Source organism: Mauremys reevesii, linkage group 1 (assembly GCF_016161935.1).
Source record: "Mauremys reevesii isolate NIE-2019 linkage group 1, ASM1616193v1, whole genome shotgun sequence".
Classification (NCBI taxonomy): domain Eukaryota; kingdom Metazoa; phylum Chordata; order Testudines; family Geoemydidae; genus Mauremys; species Mauremys reevesii.
Window position 1 is genome coordinate 43,362,141 of NC_052623.1, and position 16,956 is coordinate 43,379,096.

General features: G+C 46.2%; 2 protein-coding genes across 5 annotated transcripts in view; one reads left to right on the top strand and one right to left on the bottom strand.

Annotated features, from left to right (window-relative positions):
* RDX (radixin) overlaps window positions 1–5,540 on the bottom strand; it is a 125,957-nt gene extending 120,417 nt beyond the window's left edge. Inside the window, exon 1 of the mRNA XM_039513182.1 lies at window positions 5,408–5,540. The gene's annotated coding sequence lies outside the window, so the exon portion shown is untranslated. The remainder of the gene's footprint in view (window positions 1–5,407) is intronic.
* The window catches only part of FDX1 (ferredoxin 1), a 39,564-nt gene continuing 28,124 nt past the window's right edge, over window positions 5,517–16,956 (top strand). For 3 of the 4 annotated variants that reach the window (XR_005591084.1, XM_039513209.1, XM_039513231.1), the window contains exon 1: window positions 5,517–5,700. Coding sequence is in view for 3 of the 4 variants with exons in the window: in XM_039513209.1 (XP_039369143.1) it covers window positions 5,546–5,700 (155 nt within the window). In the remaining variant the exon portion in view is untranslated. The remainder of the gene's footprint in view (window positions 5,701–16,956) is intronic. The other variant, XM_039513219.1, reaches the window with a different exon arrangement.

Consider the following 16,956-nt stretch of genomic DNA (forward strand, 5'->3'; position numbering starts at 1 on the left):
GTGTCTGTGTACTTAGTGCTGACCCTACAGTTGGTTTTATAAATTTTTATTAGAGTATTGTTAGTGTCATTAGGCATAAATCTAGGTAACTAGGTAACTCGGGAGGGTGGAAGACCACAAGTGTCAATGAAGCCTTTCTGCACTAGGCCTGAATGAACCAAAGTTATTCCATGTCTAACCAAAGCCCGTCCATATTTGAACTTTAATCGACCTAACAGGCCAGCAACAGAGAATGGAATGTGTAACAGCTAGATATCAGTTGCAACACCTGTACCAGAAGGTAATAATGAGGCCTGCTATAATGAGGCCTGCTTGCTCCTGGCTAAGGGGCAAAATAACAGATCAAAGAAAGTAAGACAAGATAACGGTTCACAGAAGAGTTACTAACGAACTAGACTGGTTGCTGCCAAGTATGACTTAACTGCTTAATGTAATTGCAACTGCAATGAAAGGTGGGGGGAGAGGGAGAGTGGGGGGGAATAGAAGAGGCTTAGTTAAAGTTATGCATAAAAAGAGAAAAGCTGCCTGAAGTTGTGTGCTTGATTTGAGACGTGTCTGTCTCCTAGCATCCCGCTTTGAGATCTCAAATAAACTTTGTCTGCTTCTCCACCTTGGTGTGTTTATTGGAGCGAAGCACACCAGGCAACGAACCCCGCTGTTGCTGTCCACGGGCACTCTGTGCCGGCAACAGTTTCCACAATTAGGTAGTTATGGGTGTATTGTTTTGAATGGATCTTCAGACACCTGAGTGCTTCATAAATGAGCTCTATTTCTAAAAATATACATATATTGGGTTATGTAATGATAGCATTTGTGACTTTATTCACTAATAAATAACCATAAAAGTGCTGGGTTTTTTAAATTACAAGTAGTAGCTTCTGACCAAAGCACAGCTATATTAATGGCAATGTGTTGGAATATCTCAAAGTGACATTTCCACTACATGCAGGCTGTATTCCTTGAAGGAGATTTTCTTGCCAGTTTTCTCCACCCACAGTTCTCATATGAAAAAATATACTATTTAACCATTATAAGTCTTTCATTTTCTATTTCTTGAACATTTTTACTCCATACACTACCTCTGAAATGTAAAATACTGTTTAGGGGTGTTATAAGCAAGGCATATCCCTTTCTTGGCTGCTATGCCCCCTGGTGGAGATGCAAACCTCTTGCATGGTAGGGGAAGTCACTAATGCACAGCACTTTTTCTAAACATCTTCTGCACATATTTAATGAGAATCAGCTCAGTTAGACTAATACTGACTTGCTGCTTCCCAGATCACTATTTCTCAATGACCAGTCCATGGACCAGCACCAGTCCCTGAGATCTCCCTGACACAGTTTAGGAAGGCAGCAAGCTGGTCGCAGGTATCAAAAAGGTTGAAAAACACTGCCCTAGATTAGAGGACCATACAAGGAACCAGGGGCGGCTTCAGGCCCCAGCACGCCAAGCGGTGGAGCCGCGGGAGGTCCACCGGAGCCGCGGGACCGGTGACCAGCAGATCGCCCCCCGCGGCATGCCGCCATGCTTGGGGCGGCGAAATGTCTAGAGCCGCCCCTGCAAGGAACTACTTTTCAGAGTTCACTTTTAACATTCTGTTATATCATTGTTCATATGGCATGTATTGTCATTCCTTTGCTGAGTGGAATCAGATCTCAGGGGTTTTGCTGGTTGACTTCCACCCGGGAGGAGAAAGAGTATGAGAATATTCTTAGTGTAACTTGTTTTATTCACAAATATACGCCAATCCTGGAATAGAAGTGGTCACAAATGGCATACAGGCAATCCCCTCTTCCAAGTATTTCAGTTCCAACATCAAAGCCCATGGAACAACTCTGCCTCAATAATTGACTCTAGCTGGAGATACTAAGGCAGACAGCAAGTTCCCGTGATGCTTGCCACTGATCTCCTATAGAAACTGCAAGAGATAAACACCACCACAGCATTTTCTTCCAAGACTAAAAGTTTCCTCACAAGCAAAAATAAAGAACTATGTTTAACTGTGGTTCTCAGCTGGGGTTCTGCGAGCCCTTGCCATAATAAGATTACACGATGGTAGGAAAAGTTTTATCAGACTGAGTACAGGAGACTGGTCTCCTGAGGCTGGGGCTTGCCTGGTGCCCTTCCTATAAAAGACAGGAACAGAGCTGAGGTCAGTTTGCTAGGATCCGGCCCCAGGAGGGAAAGGGTAACTGACGTGTTAGATCCAGGGGATGGTAAGGGTCCTGCTGCATACTGGAAATGGGGCAATCGACCACCTGACCAGGACAGTAATAGTGATGATGAAATGCTAAGGGAAATTAGAGAGGCTATCAAAATTAAGAACCCAATAATAGTGGGGGATTTCAATTATCCCCATATTGACTGGGAACATTTCACTTCAGGACGAAATGCAGAGATAAAATTTCTCGATACTTTAAATGACTGCTTCATGGAGCAGCTGGTACGGGAACCCACAAGGGGAGAGGCGACTCTAGATTTAATCCTGAGTGGAGCGCAGGAGCTGGTCCAAGAGGTAACTATAGCAGGACCGCTTGGAAATAGTGACCATAATACAATAGCATTCAACATCCCTGTGGTGGGAAGAACATCTCAACTGCCCAACACTGTGGCCTTTAATTTCAAAAGGGGGAACTATACAAAAATGAGGGGGTTAGTTAGACAAAAGTTAAAAGGTACAGTGACTAAAGTGAAATCCCTGCAAGTTGCGTGGGCCCTTTTAAAGACACCATAATAGAGGCCCAACTTCAATGTATACCCCAAATTAAGAAAAACAGTAAAAGAACTAAAAAAGAGCCACCGTGGCTTAACAACCATGTAAAAGAAGCAGTGAGAGATAAAAGACTTCCTTTAAAAGTGGAAGTCAAATCCTAGTGAGGCAAATAGAAAGGAGCACAAACACTGCCAACTTAAGTGCAAGAGTGTAATAAGAAAAGCCAAAGAGGAGTTTGAAGAACGGCTAGCCAAAAACTCCAAAGGTAATAACAAAATGTTTTTTAAGTACATCAGAAGCAGGAAGCCTGCTAAACAACCAGTGGGGCCCCTTGACGATGAAAATACAAAAGGAGCGCTTAAAGATGATAAAGTCATTGCGGAGAAACTAAATGGATTCTTTGCTTCAGTCTTCACGGCTGAGGATGTTAGGGAGATTCCCAAACCTGAGCTGGCTTTTGTAGGTGACAAATCTGAGGAACTGTCACAGATTGAAGTGTCACTAGAGGAGGTTTTGGAATTAATTGATAAACTCAACATTAACAAGTCACCGGGACCAGATGGCATTCACCCAAGAGTTCTCAAAGAACTCAAATGTGAAGTTGCGGAACTATTAACTAAGGTTTGTAACCTGTCCTTTAAATCGGCTTCGGTACCCAATGACTGGAAGTTAGCTAATGTAACACCAATATTTAAAAAGGGCTCTAGGGGTGATCCAGGCAATTACAGACCGGTAAGTCTAACGTCGGTACCGGGCAAATTAGTTGAAACAATAGTAAAGAATAAAATTGTCAGACACATAGAAAAACATAAACTCTTGAGCAATAGTCAACATGGTTTCTGTAAAGGGAAATTGTGTCTTACTAATCTATTAGAGTTCTTTGAAGGGGTCAACAAACATGTGGACAAGGGGGATCCGGTGGACATAGTGTACTTAGATTTCAGAAAGCCTTTGACAAGGTCCTCACCAAAGGCTCTTACGTAAATTAAGCTGTCATGGGATAAAAGGAAAGGTCCTTTCATGGATTGAGAACTGGTTAAAGGACAGGGAACAAAGGGTAGGAATTAATGGTAAATTCTCAGAATGGAGAGGGGTAACTAGTGGTGTTCCCCAAGGGTCAGTCCTAGGACCAATCCTATTCAATTTATTCATAAATGATCTGGAGAAAGGGGTAAACAGTGAGGTGGCAAAGTTTGCAGATGATACTAAACTGCTCAAGATAGTTAAGACCAAAGCAGATTGTGAAGAACTTCAAAAAGATCTCACAAAACTAAGTGATTGGGCAACAAAATGGCAAATGAAATTTAATGTGGATAAATGTAAAGTAATGCACATTGGAAAAAATAACCCCAACTATACATACAACATGATGGGGCTAATTTAACTACAACGAGTCAGGAAAAGATCTTGGAGTTATCGTGGATAGTTCTCTGAAGATGTCCACGCAGTGTGCAGAGGCGGTCAAAAAAGCAAACAGGATGTTAGGAATCATTAAAAAGGGGATAGAGAATAAGACTGAGAATATATTATTGCCCTTATATAAATCCATGGTACGCCCACATCTCGAATACTGTGTACAGATGTGGTCTCCTCACCTCAAAAAGATATTCTAGCACTAGAAAAGGTTCAGAAAAGAGCAACTAAAATGATTAGGGGTTTAGAGAGGGTCCCATATGAGGAAAGATTAAAGAGGCTAGGACTCTTCAGTTTGGAAAAGAAGACTAAGGGGGAACATGATAGAGGTATATAAAATCATGAGTGATGTTGAGAAAGTGGATAAGGAAAAGTTATTTACTTATTCCCATAATACAAGAACTAGGGGTCACCAAATGAAATTAATAGGCAGCAGGTTTAAAACAAATAAAAGGAAGTTCTTCACATGCGCACAGTCAACTTGTGGAACTCCTTACCTGAGGAGGTTGTGAAGGCTAGGACTATAACAATGTTTAAAAGGGGACTGGACAAATTCATGGTGGCTAAGTCCATAAATGGCTATTAGCCAGGATGGGTAAGAATGGTGTCCCTAGCCTCTGTTCGTCAGAGGATGGAGATGGATGGCAGGAGAGAGATCACTTGATCATTGCCTGTTAGGTTCACTCCCTCAGGGGCACCTGGCATTGGCCACTGTCGGTAGACAGATACTGGGCTAGATGGACCTTTGGTCTGACCCGGTACCGCCTTTCTTATGTTCTTATGTTAACCAGTCACCCCTGGAAGAATGGAGAGTAAAGAGGACTGTCAGCCTCTGCAAACCCAGTGACAGGGGATCTGGGGCCAAGGGACTGAGAAGCCAGCTCCTGAGAGCTGGGCTCATAGAGGTAATGCGCAGTGGCCAGAGAGAAGCAGTGGGGGCTGCAACCTGCAACAGTAGGTAGGGGCATTGGAGGGCTGCATGTGGGGGCAGCCAGAGAGGTGACTGGAGCACGGGGGGCTGGAGCAGCGGATAGGGGAGTTCAGGCAGTAGGTAGGGGGCTTAGGGCGGGGTTGGAGAGGGGGCCGCAGCAGCAGGCAGGGCGCCTGGAACCTGGGATACAGCCTAACACCCTCCACTGCTTCAAGCAAGGACACACTACGCAATTTACGTAACCGCAGCTGTAGACTAGAAGACGGCTCTACGGACATTGCGTATCCTCCGCACAGAAGGAGGAGACTGCTCTGCGCATTTTGCGTACCAACCGTCCACAGTCACTTACCAGTGGAGCGAGGACTACACCCCGCAGAAGACGTAAGTGCCTTGGGGAATAGCCGTAGCTTGTGCCGGTTGTATAAGCGGGTGGACTTTACTCGCCGTGGGCGGGGTCGGTTGCGCTCCGTTCCTGCCCGCCCCTGCCATGGCTGCTCCGGGCACCGCTAGTCTCCTGCGGGCCGCCGCGGCCTCCTCCCGCCGCTGGCTCCTGGCCGCGTCCCGGGGAAGGCCGGGCGGGGACAACGTTGCTGCCCGGACACCGGGCCGGTTCTTCGGCGTCTCCGCCCGGGCGCGGCTCAGGTAAGCGGGGCGGGAGACCCGGTGGATCACACACCTCCCCCCCCCCGCCCTCACTGAGGGGCTTCCCTCCCCGCCCGGCGCCTCTGACCCTGCCCGCGGGCAGCGCCCGGCCTGGCGCCCCGGGCTCGGCGCTGTACGGGAGCCGCCTGGGAAGGTCGGCGGCGGCGGCCGAGCCTAGCGTGTGAGCTGGTGCCGGGACTGGGGTGGGCGTGAAGCGAGTGAGCCGGGGGGCGGGGACGTGTCAGCGTCATTCCTCTGCCATTACCATGCGCTTCCCCGGGCGGGCTCTGCCTCCCCTGGGCCTCGCTTGTCAGAGCCACCTTCCCACCTACACCCCGGGCCGGAAAGCGTCGGTGCGGGTGGGTGACAGTTATGCGCAAGGGTTTGCAGGATTGGGGCCTTACGGTCGGAATTGTCCCCGGCATGTACACTGCTGGGTGCTATTAAATGACTCCTTCCTCTGGAAGAGCTGTGGGGAATTGCTAATGTTCGGTGAGACAACCAGCAGAGGGAACAGAATTGAGCAGTAACTCCAGGGGTCATAAACTCTCTTGTCCAACTATGCAGTTACTCACTTTCTGTGGACAGAACTTGAAATGCTAGCAGAGCTAAACCAAATTACAACTAAAAAAAACGAGTTTTCCAAAATCTTCTGCTTTAAAAGAGAAGTGGTGGAAGCCTCCAACTAATTATATTAAATACTGAAATGTTAAATGCGAATTAATTTCAGAGCTAACAATTCCATCCATTGTGCACATAGCCTTTCTTAGAATTGTACAAGAATTCCCTTATTTATACAGTAATGTCCACAAAAACCACTGGAGCTGGCAAGTCTTCCCTCTTCACTTACAAACTACATAGGCTGTTTTAAACTGGCTTCAGCTTTATTCCAGTGCATTCCACAATGATACCAGTGCAATGTTAAATCTTGCCAAAGTGAAAGTGTGATTTATATATTGTTCACCTATTCAGTATCCCAACCTCTATGAGCAGGTCAGGCAAAACCTGTTCTTTGTACTCCACTTTCTAGCTAAATTTTATGGGTAAATAACTATAATCTCCTCTGGCTTCATTAAGGCAACCTGATATTAGTTTTAGAAGTTCAACTCTTGAAGTCACGCAAACATGCTGGAAATTTGTCCTAAACAAGGCAGGCGTGATATCTAGCCAGCCAAGGAAAGCTCTAGTTCTTGCCAAGTCTACAAATAAAACAATTGTACCATGGGGTGATTTTCTTGACGCTTTTCATTTAGAAGTACTTATTTCAGTGCCATTGTTTGTACAATATTTGTTGCAATTTACCAAATGACAAGAAATTGTATTATCCCTGTTTAGCTTTAAATAATCCTGTATAGACATGGATATAGACTAATATGCATAATTGCTTTGCTTTTTAAAGTAGTACATTAAATCCTCAACTTTCATTGGAAGTAGATTTTGGAATCTGACTCTAATTAACCAGAGGCCTCAACATAATATAGCCTTATTGTCCAAAGAAACACTCTTCTGAAGCCTCCTGATGAATTGGAGAAATTGGCTTTCTCAACTTATTGTCTGTTTAGGCAGGGTTCTGCAGACACTTATGCATGTACATCTCTACCTCGATATAACGTGACCAGATATAACACAAATTCGGATATAACATGGTAAAGCAGTGCTCCGGGATGGGCGGGGCTGCGCACTCCGGTGGATCAAAGCAAGTTCGATATAACCTATAACACGGTAAGATTTTTTGGCTCCCAAGGACAGCGTTATATCGAGGTAGAGGTGTACTTAATGCCAAGCGATAGTACCTTTGATTTAAAGGCATGTGCAAATGTTTGCAGGATTGGTGCTGGAGATTATAGGCTGTTTAGACTCTCCTGGCACTAGCATTATACAGATTAAAAAAAAAAAAAATCTGTATAAGACTTTTAAGTAGAAGAGCATTTGAACACTTGATTTCATAAGACATGCAACTATAGCACCATCTACTGTTTGGTCTGCTTTGTTACTAAATATTTTAATTCCTAACTTCTGGTTTCAGAGTAGCAGCTGTGTTAGTCTGTATCCACAAAAAGAACAAGAGTACTTGTGGCACCTTAGAGACTAACACATTTATTTCAGGTTGTTTCCCTTCCTTTTAATTAGATCTGTGCTCAAGTTTAAAAGTTAAGTTATGGCATGCTCCCGAAAATCATGATAGCTCAGTGGTTTGAGCATTGGCCTGCTAAACCCAGGGTTGTGAGTTCAATCCTTGAGGAGGCCACTTAGGGATCTGGGGCAAAAATTGGTCCTGCTAGGGAAGGCAGGGGACTGGACTCGATGACCTTTCAAGGTCCGTTCCACTTCTAGGAGATTGGTATATCTCCAATTATTACCTTTTTTTACCTTTATGCATATAAATAGTGCCATTGAACTTCAACATGTGGAAAGTTTGTGTCTGTAAGGGTATGTCTACACTACAAGACTATTTCGAATCAACTTAAGTTGAATTTGTGGAATCGACCTTATGAAGTCGAATTTGTGTATCCACACTAAATACACTAATTCGACTGTGTGAGTCCACAGTAACGGGGCAAACGTCGACTTTGGAAGCAGTGCACTGCGGGAAGCTATCCCACAGTTCCGGCACTCCCCGCTGCCCATTGGAATTCTGGGATTTCCCCCCAATGCATGCTGGGGGGGGAAACTGTGTCGAGGGTGGTCCTTGGTAACTGTCAGCATTCAACCATCACTCCCGCCAGCGGGAAATCAGTTCGCGCACTTTTCCTGTTATAAGTGACAGCGCGGACGCCACAGCACTCCACTGCGATCATGGAACCCGCTGCGATCATCGCTGCACTTATGGCCGTTGTCAACTCCTCGCACCTTATCGTACACCTCTTCAACAGTCAGATGCTGAGAAATCGGGCGAGGAGGCAACGGCAGCGCGGTGAGGACATGAAGTCTCAGACTGGCACAGACCTGTCAGAAAGCACGGGACGCCACGCCGTGGAGATCATGGTGGCACTGGGTCATGTTCATGCTATGGGACAGCAATTCTGGGCCCAGGAAACAAGCACGGACTGGTGGGACCGCATAGTGCTGCAGGTCTGGGATGAATCACAGTGGCTGCTAAACTTCAGGATGCGTAAGGGCACTTTCCTTGAACTGTGTGACTTGCTGTCCCCTGCCCTGAAGCGCAAGGACACCAGGATGCGAGCAGCCCTGACTGTGCAGAAGTGAGTGGCCATAGCCCTCTGGAAACTTGCCACGCCAGACAGCTACCAGTCAATAGCGAACCACTTTGGCGTGGGCAAATCTACCGTGGGGGTTGCTGTGATGCAAGTAGCCAACGCAGTCGTTGAACTCCTGCTCTCGAAGGTAGTGACCCTGGGAAACGTCCAGGTCGTCATAGCTGGCTTCGCCGCCATGGGATTCCCAAACTGCGGTGGGGCTATAGATGGGACTCACATCCCTATCCTGGGACCGGACCACCAGGCCAGCCAGTACATTAACCGAAAGGGCTACTTTTCAATGGTGCTGCAAGCACTGGTGGACCATAGGGGACGCTTTACCAACATCAATGTCGGGTGGCCGGGCAAGGTTCATGACGCGCGTGTGTTCAGGAACTCTGGTCTCTTTAAACGCCTCCAGGCAGGTAGTTTCTTCCCGGACCACAAAATAACTGTTGGGGATGTGCAGATGCCTACAGTGATCCTCGGGGACCCAGCCTACCCGCTAATGCCCTGGCTCATGAAGCCCTATACAGGCGCCTTGGACAGTGAGAAGGAACTCTTCAACTACCGGCTGAGCAAGTGCAGAATGGTGGTGGAGTGTGCTTTCGGAGGTCTCAAGGGGAGATGGCGGAGCTTACTGACTCGCTCGGATCTCAGCGAAACCAATATCCCCATTGTGGAGCACACAGCAAGCTGCAATAACAATCTCTGTGAGAGCAAGGGGGAGACCTTTATGGCGGGATGGGAGGTTGAGGCAAATCGCCTGGTTGCAGGTTACGCTCAGCCAGACACCCGTGCCGAGAGAATATCCCAGCGGGAAGCGCTGTGCATCCGGGAGGTTTTGAAAGCTAGGTTCCTCAGAGAGCAGGGTAACCTATGACTGTCCAGTTGCTTTACAGAGAAGCTGAACCTGCCCCTGTTTCTTTACCCATTTACTGTTGACTCTCCTCTGCAGTCTCATACCCCGTTTGCCCCCTTCCAACACACGTGTAAAAATAAAGGTAATGGAGCATTGTTATTTTAAAAACCTTTTCTTTAATAATGATTTCGCGTCAAAGGGTTGAAACAGGGACGCGGACTGTGGTGGGTAGGGTGTGCAGTGATGTAGAGACCGCTTGTAGACTCTAGGAATGATAGCCTACTGCTCCTACAGCGGTCTCTGTGGGGAGGACGGTTACAGGTGGGTGTGCAGGAAGGGGTGAGGGGTGTAGGCTTTGGGATGGAGTTTGGGTGCAGCCTCAGGGCTGGGGGTGGGGGCGTAGGAAGGGGTGAGGGGTGTGTGGGAAGGGAGAGGAGGCGTAGGGGGTTGCGGGCTGTGGCTGAGGGTTTGGGGCATTGTGGAGGCTCAGGGCAACGGTAGAAGGGCAGGGTGATGGCAACCTGCCTTGCCATTTGTGGATGGCAGGCGCTAGTACCCTGGGGCAGCAGACAGCATTTGTGCCGGTAGCCGCTCTACTGTCAGGGACGCAGCGCGGGGGGGGGACGACACGCTGGGGGAGGGGTGGCAGGTGGGCACTGGGACCTGCTCCAGGCAGGGAATTGACGGGACAGGGGGAGACCCGCGTGGGCCAGGGCCTGATCCAGGCTGGGCCGGGGGAGAGACCCACCTCCAAGTATACCTGGAGCAGGGCACCTGCCGCCTATGAACAGAACATTAAAAACACCTCACAGACTGACCAGGGTGCCTAGTGACTGCACTCAGTGAGTAACCTGCTGTTGATCCTGCCCCCATGTCTGTACCCTGTTCATGGTGATTGTCCTATGCAATTACCAAACCTCTCTTCCCCCCCCTTCACAGAAAGTCTTCAGCAAATAAACATGACAGAAACAGTAATTAACAGCAAACTACTTTTAATACTCGACAACACAGTAAAGGTGAGAACTTTTCAAAATCTAGGGAGTGAGAACTTTTGGGTAATTTAGCAGTCCGCTGTGGTGCAGTGACAGTTTTCACGGCCCTTGGTACCCCTCCTTCTTGTTATTCTGGGAGAGGTGGGTATTGGAGTGTGTGGCGGGGGAGGGTGGTTGCAGACACAGTGCAGGGGGGCTCTGTCCTCCTGCCTGCAGTCCTGCAGAACATCAACAAGGCGCCTGAGCGTGTCCGTTTGCTCCCTCAGTAGTCCAAGCAGCGTTTGAGTCGCCTGCTGGTCCTCCTGACGCCATCTGTCCTCCCGTTCGCGCTGTGAGCGCTGCTGCTGTGTGAGGTTCTCCCTCCACTGGCTCTGCTGGTCTGCTTCTGCTCTGGAGCAGCCCATAAGTTCTGCAAACATCTCGTCCCGGGTCCTTTTCTTATGACGCCTAATCTGCGCCAGCCTCTGTGAGGGGCATGGTGGAGCAGGTCGGGATACTGTTGCAGCTGTGTGAGGGGGAAAAGGGAGTGAACTGCTTACAAAGATGCCTTTTCTTAAAAATGAAACATAGTCTACTCATTGCCTGTGAACCAGACCATGGACAGCACCTATCTCCTGAGCACTCACTCAGGGAAAGTTCGATTTCTCTGCATTCGTTTTCATTGCCTGGGGTATTGCACTGCAGACCAGACAAGCGGGGCAGGAAAGCTGAATCTGTGGAGCAGCCAGGCATGGTAAGCCAAAGGCTTTTGGCTGCTTAAAAGTCAATGTCCAGCTCTGTCCTCTTCCTGCAGGCAATCCTGAAAGCATAAACTCTGCCCCTGTTCCACCCCCTCACGGTTTTCCCTTGGAAAAGATCCCTGTATGCTGCCACTCTGTAGCCTCCAGCACGTGGCTCTAAAGTGACGCTTCTTGTTCTAAGGAACAGTGAAGCACTACCAATAGTAATAGTACACAAATCACTCTACTTCTATGCAGGAGTCTGTGCGCGAGATCACCCTGAGGAGGGTGTCACGGAGAGACAGGGAGCGCATGCTGAATGAAAGCCAGCACAAGCCAGGGCCCTATGCTGCGATGCTAGTCAAGGCACTGGTCCCGGAGTACCAGCTGAGAGCGTGGCGTGGAAAAGTGTGCTACCTCGGAGCACCCAATAAGCCAGCTCTCCCCAGGAACCTCCTCCATAGGCTTTTCGACTACCTCCAGGAGAGCTTCGTGGAGATGTCCGCGTAAGATTCCTGTTCCATTCCCCTGCATGTAGACCTTCTGTTCGCCTAGTCTATTTTCCTGTTCCATTAATAATAAAAGTTTACATGTTTAAAGCACTTACCGACTGATCCTTCTCCTGATTCAGGGTCCGTGGTAACGGCTGCGGAGGGTTGGTAGGGGATCTCAGTGAGGGTGATGAAGAGATCCTGGCTGTCGGGGAAATCAGCGTTGTAAGCGCTGTCGACTGCCTCCCCCTCCTCATCTCCTTCCTCATCTTCCCCATCTGCGAACGTCGACGAGGAACTGGCCGTCGACACTATCCCTTCGTCAGAGTCCACGCACACTGGTGGGGCAGTGGTGGCAGACCCACCAAGAATGGCATGCAGTGCCTCGTAGAAGCGGCATGTATGGGGCTGGGCTCCGGAGCGTCCGTTTGCCACTTTGATTTTATGGTAGCCTTGTCTCAGCTCCTTGACTTTCACGCGGCACTGCATTGCATCCCGGCGGTATCCTCTGCCTGTCATGGCTTTGGAGACCTTCTCGTAGGTCTTCGCATTCCGTTTGTTGGAGCGCAGCTCCGAAAGCACAGACTCATCGCCCCACACACCGATCAGATCCAAGACTTTCCGGTCAGTCCATGCTGGGTACCTCTGTCTATTCTGGGATTGCCTGGTCTGCTGGAGAGCTCCTGGTTACAGTGTGAACAGGCAGGTATTAGCAATGAACCCTTTAGGAGTTTACTTTTTTATACACTTTAACAAACAAGCGATGTCACTGCCAATTACTGACTTCAGCTAAAAACCAGCTTGAGACAATTCACCTTATTTCCAGTCTTAATCCAGATAAGTTTTACAGCCTCCTTTCTTCCCAAGTGTTAGGGGGCTTATTCCTTCACCCTCTCACTTCCCTGGTCCTTCTCGCATGAACAGAGAGCAACAATACCCGAAGTTTGAAGGCGCAAACAATTTGATGTTTATTGGGGTGAACTTCCAGCAAACATGATTCCAGTTTCCTTCCTTTGTGTTCCCCTTCCCAGCTCTGACACCACAGAGCCTTGCCTGTGTCCCTGTTCCTGTTCCCATTTCCCCCCCTTGGCAAAACATGATCCCCATTCTCCCCCTTACTTCCTGATTGACTGCAGACTATATAGTAAAACTTGTGTTCTGCTTAGCTATACCTTAACCAGTCATTTTACTGAAATTTAACTAACCAGTCCTAATATTGTAACATGATTATTTAACCAATTGTATCCCACCACCTTAATTGGTTTACACCCAACAAAATTAATTATACAGCAGACAGAAACAATCACAGAACCAGACAGAGATTATACAGACAAACAATAGAGAAGTGGAGACTACAGTGATTAGAGCAATACAGAAATGAGGATTTCACATCCCAGCTATTGATAAGTGAGTTCTTGCCAGACAGGATGCTATCAAACTAAGTTTCCTTTTATATCTTCTAGGCTCTTCCCTTTCTCTGGTGGTGATAGGAATACCAGGACAGGATTGTATTCCTAACAGCCCAATAGCACCTTATTTCAGTGTGACTAGTTTGGAATGTGAGGATGTGACCATACACTTCCCAGTTTATGGCTGCCTCTGCTACTTAGCTGAAGGCCTTAGCCTAAGAACCAGGCCTCAGACTGTCACAGTAAGAGAAGGCCCTTACACTGACAGTGATTTTGATTCTTTCCTTTATATCTCTATAACTAGCTAGGTGATAAGAATACACCTAAATTCTTAAAGTAAAGGCCTTTACAGACAGGCCTGAATATCTATATCCTAACACAAAGGCTTTTCCTTTCTTATCTTCTCCTGTCCCTCTCCTTGCTTACCAGCAGAACAGTGGGGAGGTTTGGGCTTGTTTCTTTTAAGACACTTTTTCTTTGTCTTGTTGCTGCAGCTTGTCACCGAATCACAGGGACAGTGCTCTTTCAGCTCCTCACTGTCTGTGTGACAGCCCTTCTCTGGAGTGTCACTCTCTCAGGGCTTAGCCCTAGGGTTCACTGCCTTCTGGAACTACACCTCTGAGCCTTCAACAGGCCTGTCTGTCTCTGTGAGTCCTCCTCTGAGAGTCCACTCGCTCTGGACCCGCTTGGGGGGCCTCCACACCCAGAGGGAGCACTGCAACCCTGACTTCTAGACTGGAATGACTCTACCCCAAGTTAAACAAGAAGAGTGTATTGCACATCTGGAACACAGCACAGAAAGTTCCGAGGGACCTTGAGCATAGAAAGTCTCAGCATAGTCCAAATAGGACTTTCCAACATCCAGGTGGGCTCAGGCTGCTCTTTGTCCCAGTCCAGAAGTGACCACTCCTTCCAGTGGCCCACACTATATCACTTCCAGGGCCCCTCCTCTGGCCTTTGTCTTTTCTGGACAAACCGATCACCTGGGGTGTGTCTCTTCAGCCCTTAGTTTTTCCACTGGTCAAAACTGGCTGGCTCGCAAGATGGAGTAGGCCTTCGGGCGATCAGTTGCTAAGTTACAAAGTGTCCAGGCTGTCTGGGTCCAGGCTGCTATGCGGAACCACACACTTGATCCTCTGCGTCAATAAACACCCTTTCCTACCACCTCATTAAACATGCACGTAGAGGAAACTTGAGTCACATACAGCATTCATACAAACAAATTCCCCGCTTCATCACACAGCTCTTTATTTTATTAGTTACTTTTGAAACCATACATCCTTCCCACACTACAAGTAATACTGCTTATTAGGGCTATTGATTAATCACAGTTAACTTTTTAACTAACTAATTAATCGCAGATTTAATCGCACTGTTAAACAATAGAATACCAATTGAAATTTATTAAATATTTTGGATGTTTTTCTACATTTTCAAATATATTTATTTCAATTATAACACAGAATACAAAGTGTACAGTACTCACTTTATATTTTTAGTGCAAATATTTGCACTGTAAAAATGATAAATAGTATTTTTTAATTCACCTCATACAAGTACTGTAGTGCAATCTCTTTATCCTGAAAGTGCAACTTACAAATGTAGATTTCTTTTTTGTTACATAACTGCACTCTAAAACAAAACAATGTAAAACTTTAGAGCCTACAAATCTATTCAGTCCTACTTCTTGTGCAGCCAATTGCTAAAAGAAACAAATTTGTTTACATTTACGGGAGATACTGCTGCCCGCTTCTTCTTTACAATGTCACCTGAAAGTGATGATAGATGTTTGCATGGCACTTTTGTAGCTGCCATTGCAAGTTATTTACGTTGCCAGGTATGCCAAACATTCGTATGCCACTTCATGCTTGGCCACCATTCCAGAGGACATGCTTTCATGCTGATGACACTTTTTTTTTTTTTTTTTAACAAAAGTGTCAATTAAACTTGTGACTGAACTCCTTGGAGAATTGTATGTCTCCTGCTGTGTTTTACCTGCATTCTGTCATATTTCATGGATGATGACACAGCATGTTGTCCGTCTTAGGAACACTTTTTTTCACTGCCGATTTGACAAAACGCAAAGAAGGTACCAATGTGAGATTTCTAAAGATTAGTACAGCACTCGACCCAAGATTTAAGAATCTGAAGTGCCTTTCAAAATCTGATCAGTTTGGGGTGTGGAGCATGTTTTCAGAAGTCTAAAAAGAGCAAAACACTGATGTGGAAACTACAGAACTTGAACCACCAAAAAAGAAAATCAACTTTCTGCTGGTGGCATCTGACTCAGATGATGAAAATGAACATGTGTCGGTCTGCACTGCTTTCGATTGTTATCAAACAGAACCCATCATCAGCATAGATGCATGTCCTCTGGAATAGTGATTGAAGCATGAACAGGGCATATGAATCTTTAGCACATTTTGCAACACCGGCTACAACACTTTCAGGTGACGTAAACAAGAAGCGGGCAGTATTATCTCCTGCAAATGTAAACAAACTTGTTTGTCTGAGCGATTGGCTGAACAAGAAGTAGGACTGAGTGGACTTGTAGGCTCTAAAGATTTAAATTTTTGTTTTTGAATGCAGTTTTTTTTACGTAATTCTTCATTTGTAAGTTCAACTTTCATGATGCAGAGATTGCACTGCAGTACTTGTATTAAGTGAATTAAAATACTATTTTTTATTTTTACAGTGCAAATATTTATAATAAAAATATAAAGTGAGAACTGTACACTTTGTATTCTGTGTTGTAATTGAAATTGGTATATTTGAAAATGTGGAAAACATCCAAAAATATTTATATAAATAGTATTTTTGTTTAAAAGCGCAATTAATCACGAATAATTTTTTTAATCACTTGACAGCCGTACTGCTTATTATTCTCACTGCCTTATTTTACTTGCTGATTGGTGCTGTCGTTACAACATACATATATATTTCTCCTTAACCAAATTTAAGCTAACTTTAATTCTTTAATTTTATATTTATCATACAAGGTGTTCATCAAAAAGCCTGAAGAAAATGCATCATGTCCGAAACTGGGTGCTCCCATTTCACGGATCCTCACTAAGTCTGTTTAAATCTGCCATGTAGTCTTTACTCAACCTCTGTCATGGTACAAGTTGTACTGAGCTCAGTGAGAGTTCTGTCTGGGAAAGGAGTGCGAGGTTTGGAAGATTGTCATAAACAGTTAGTTAGGGGTTAACAGGCAGTACCTGTGAACACCTAACCAGAGGACCAATCAGGGACAAGATAATTTCAAATCCCTGTGGAGGGAAGTTTTTTTTTTTCCTGTTCTTTGTGTTAGAGTGTCTCTCTTGGGAGTTAAGAGAGTCCAGACATCTTAATCAAGTCCTCCCAGGTTTCTGCAATAAATTCTTCTATTCAAGCTAGTGAGTATTAGCAAGGAACTAGTATTCTTATACTTTTATTTCTGTATTTGCAATTCTGTGTTTTGCTATAGAATTTCTTTAATTCTGTACTGTTATTGCTTTTACTGAGAAAGAAAGGAGGGGGGATTCTCTCCAGAGATTGATAAGTTTAGACCCTGTATTTTTGCATCTTGGTAATACAGAGAGAGTGT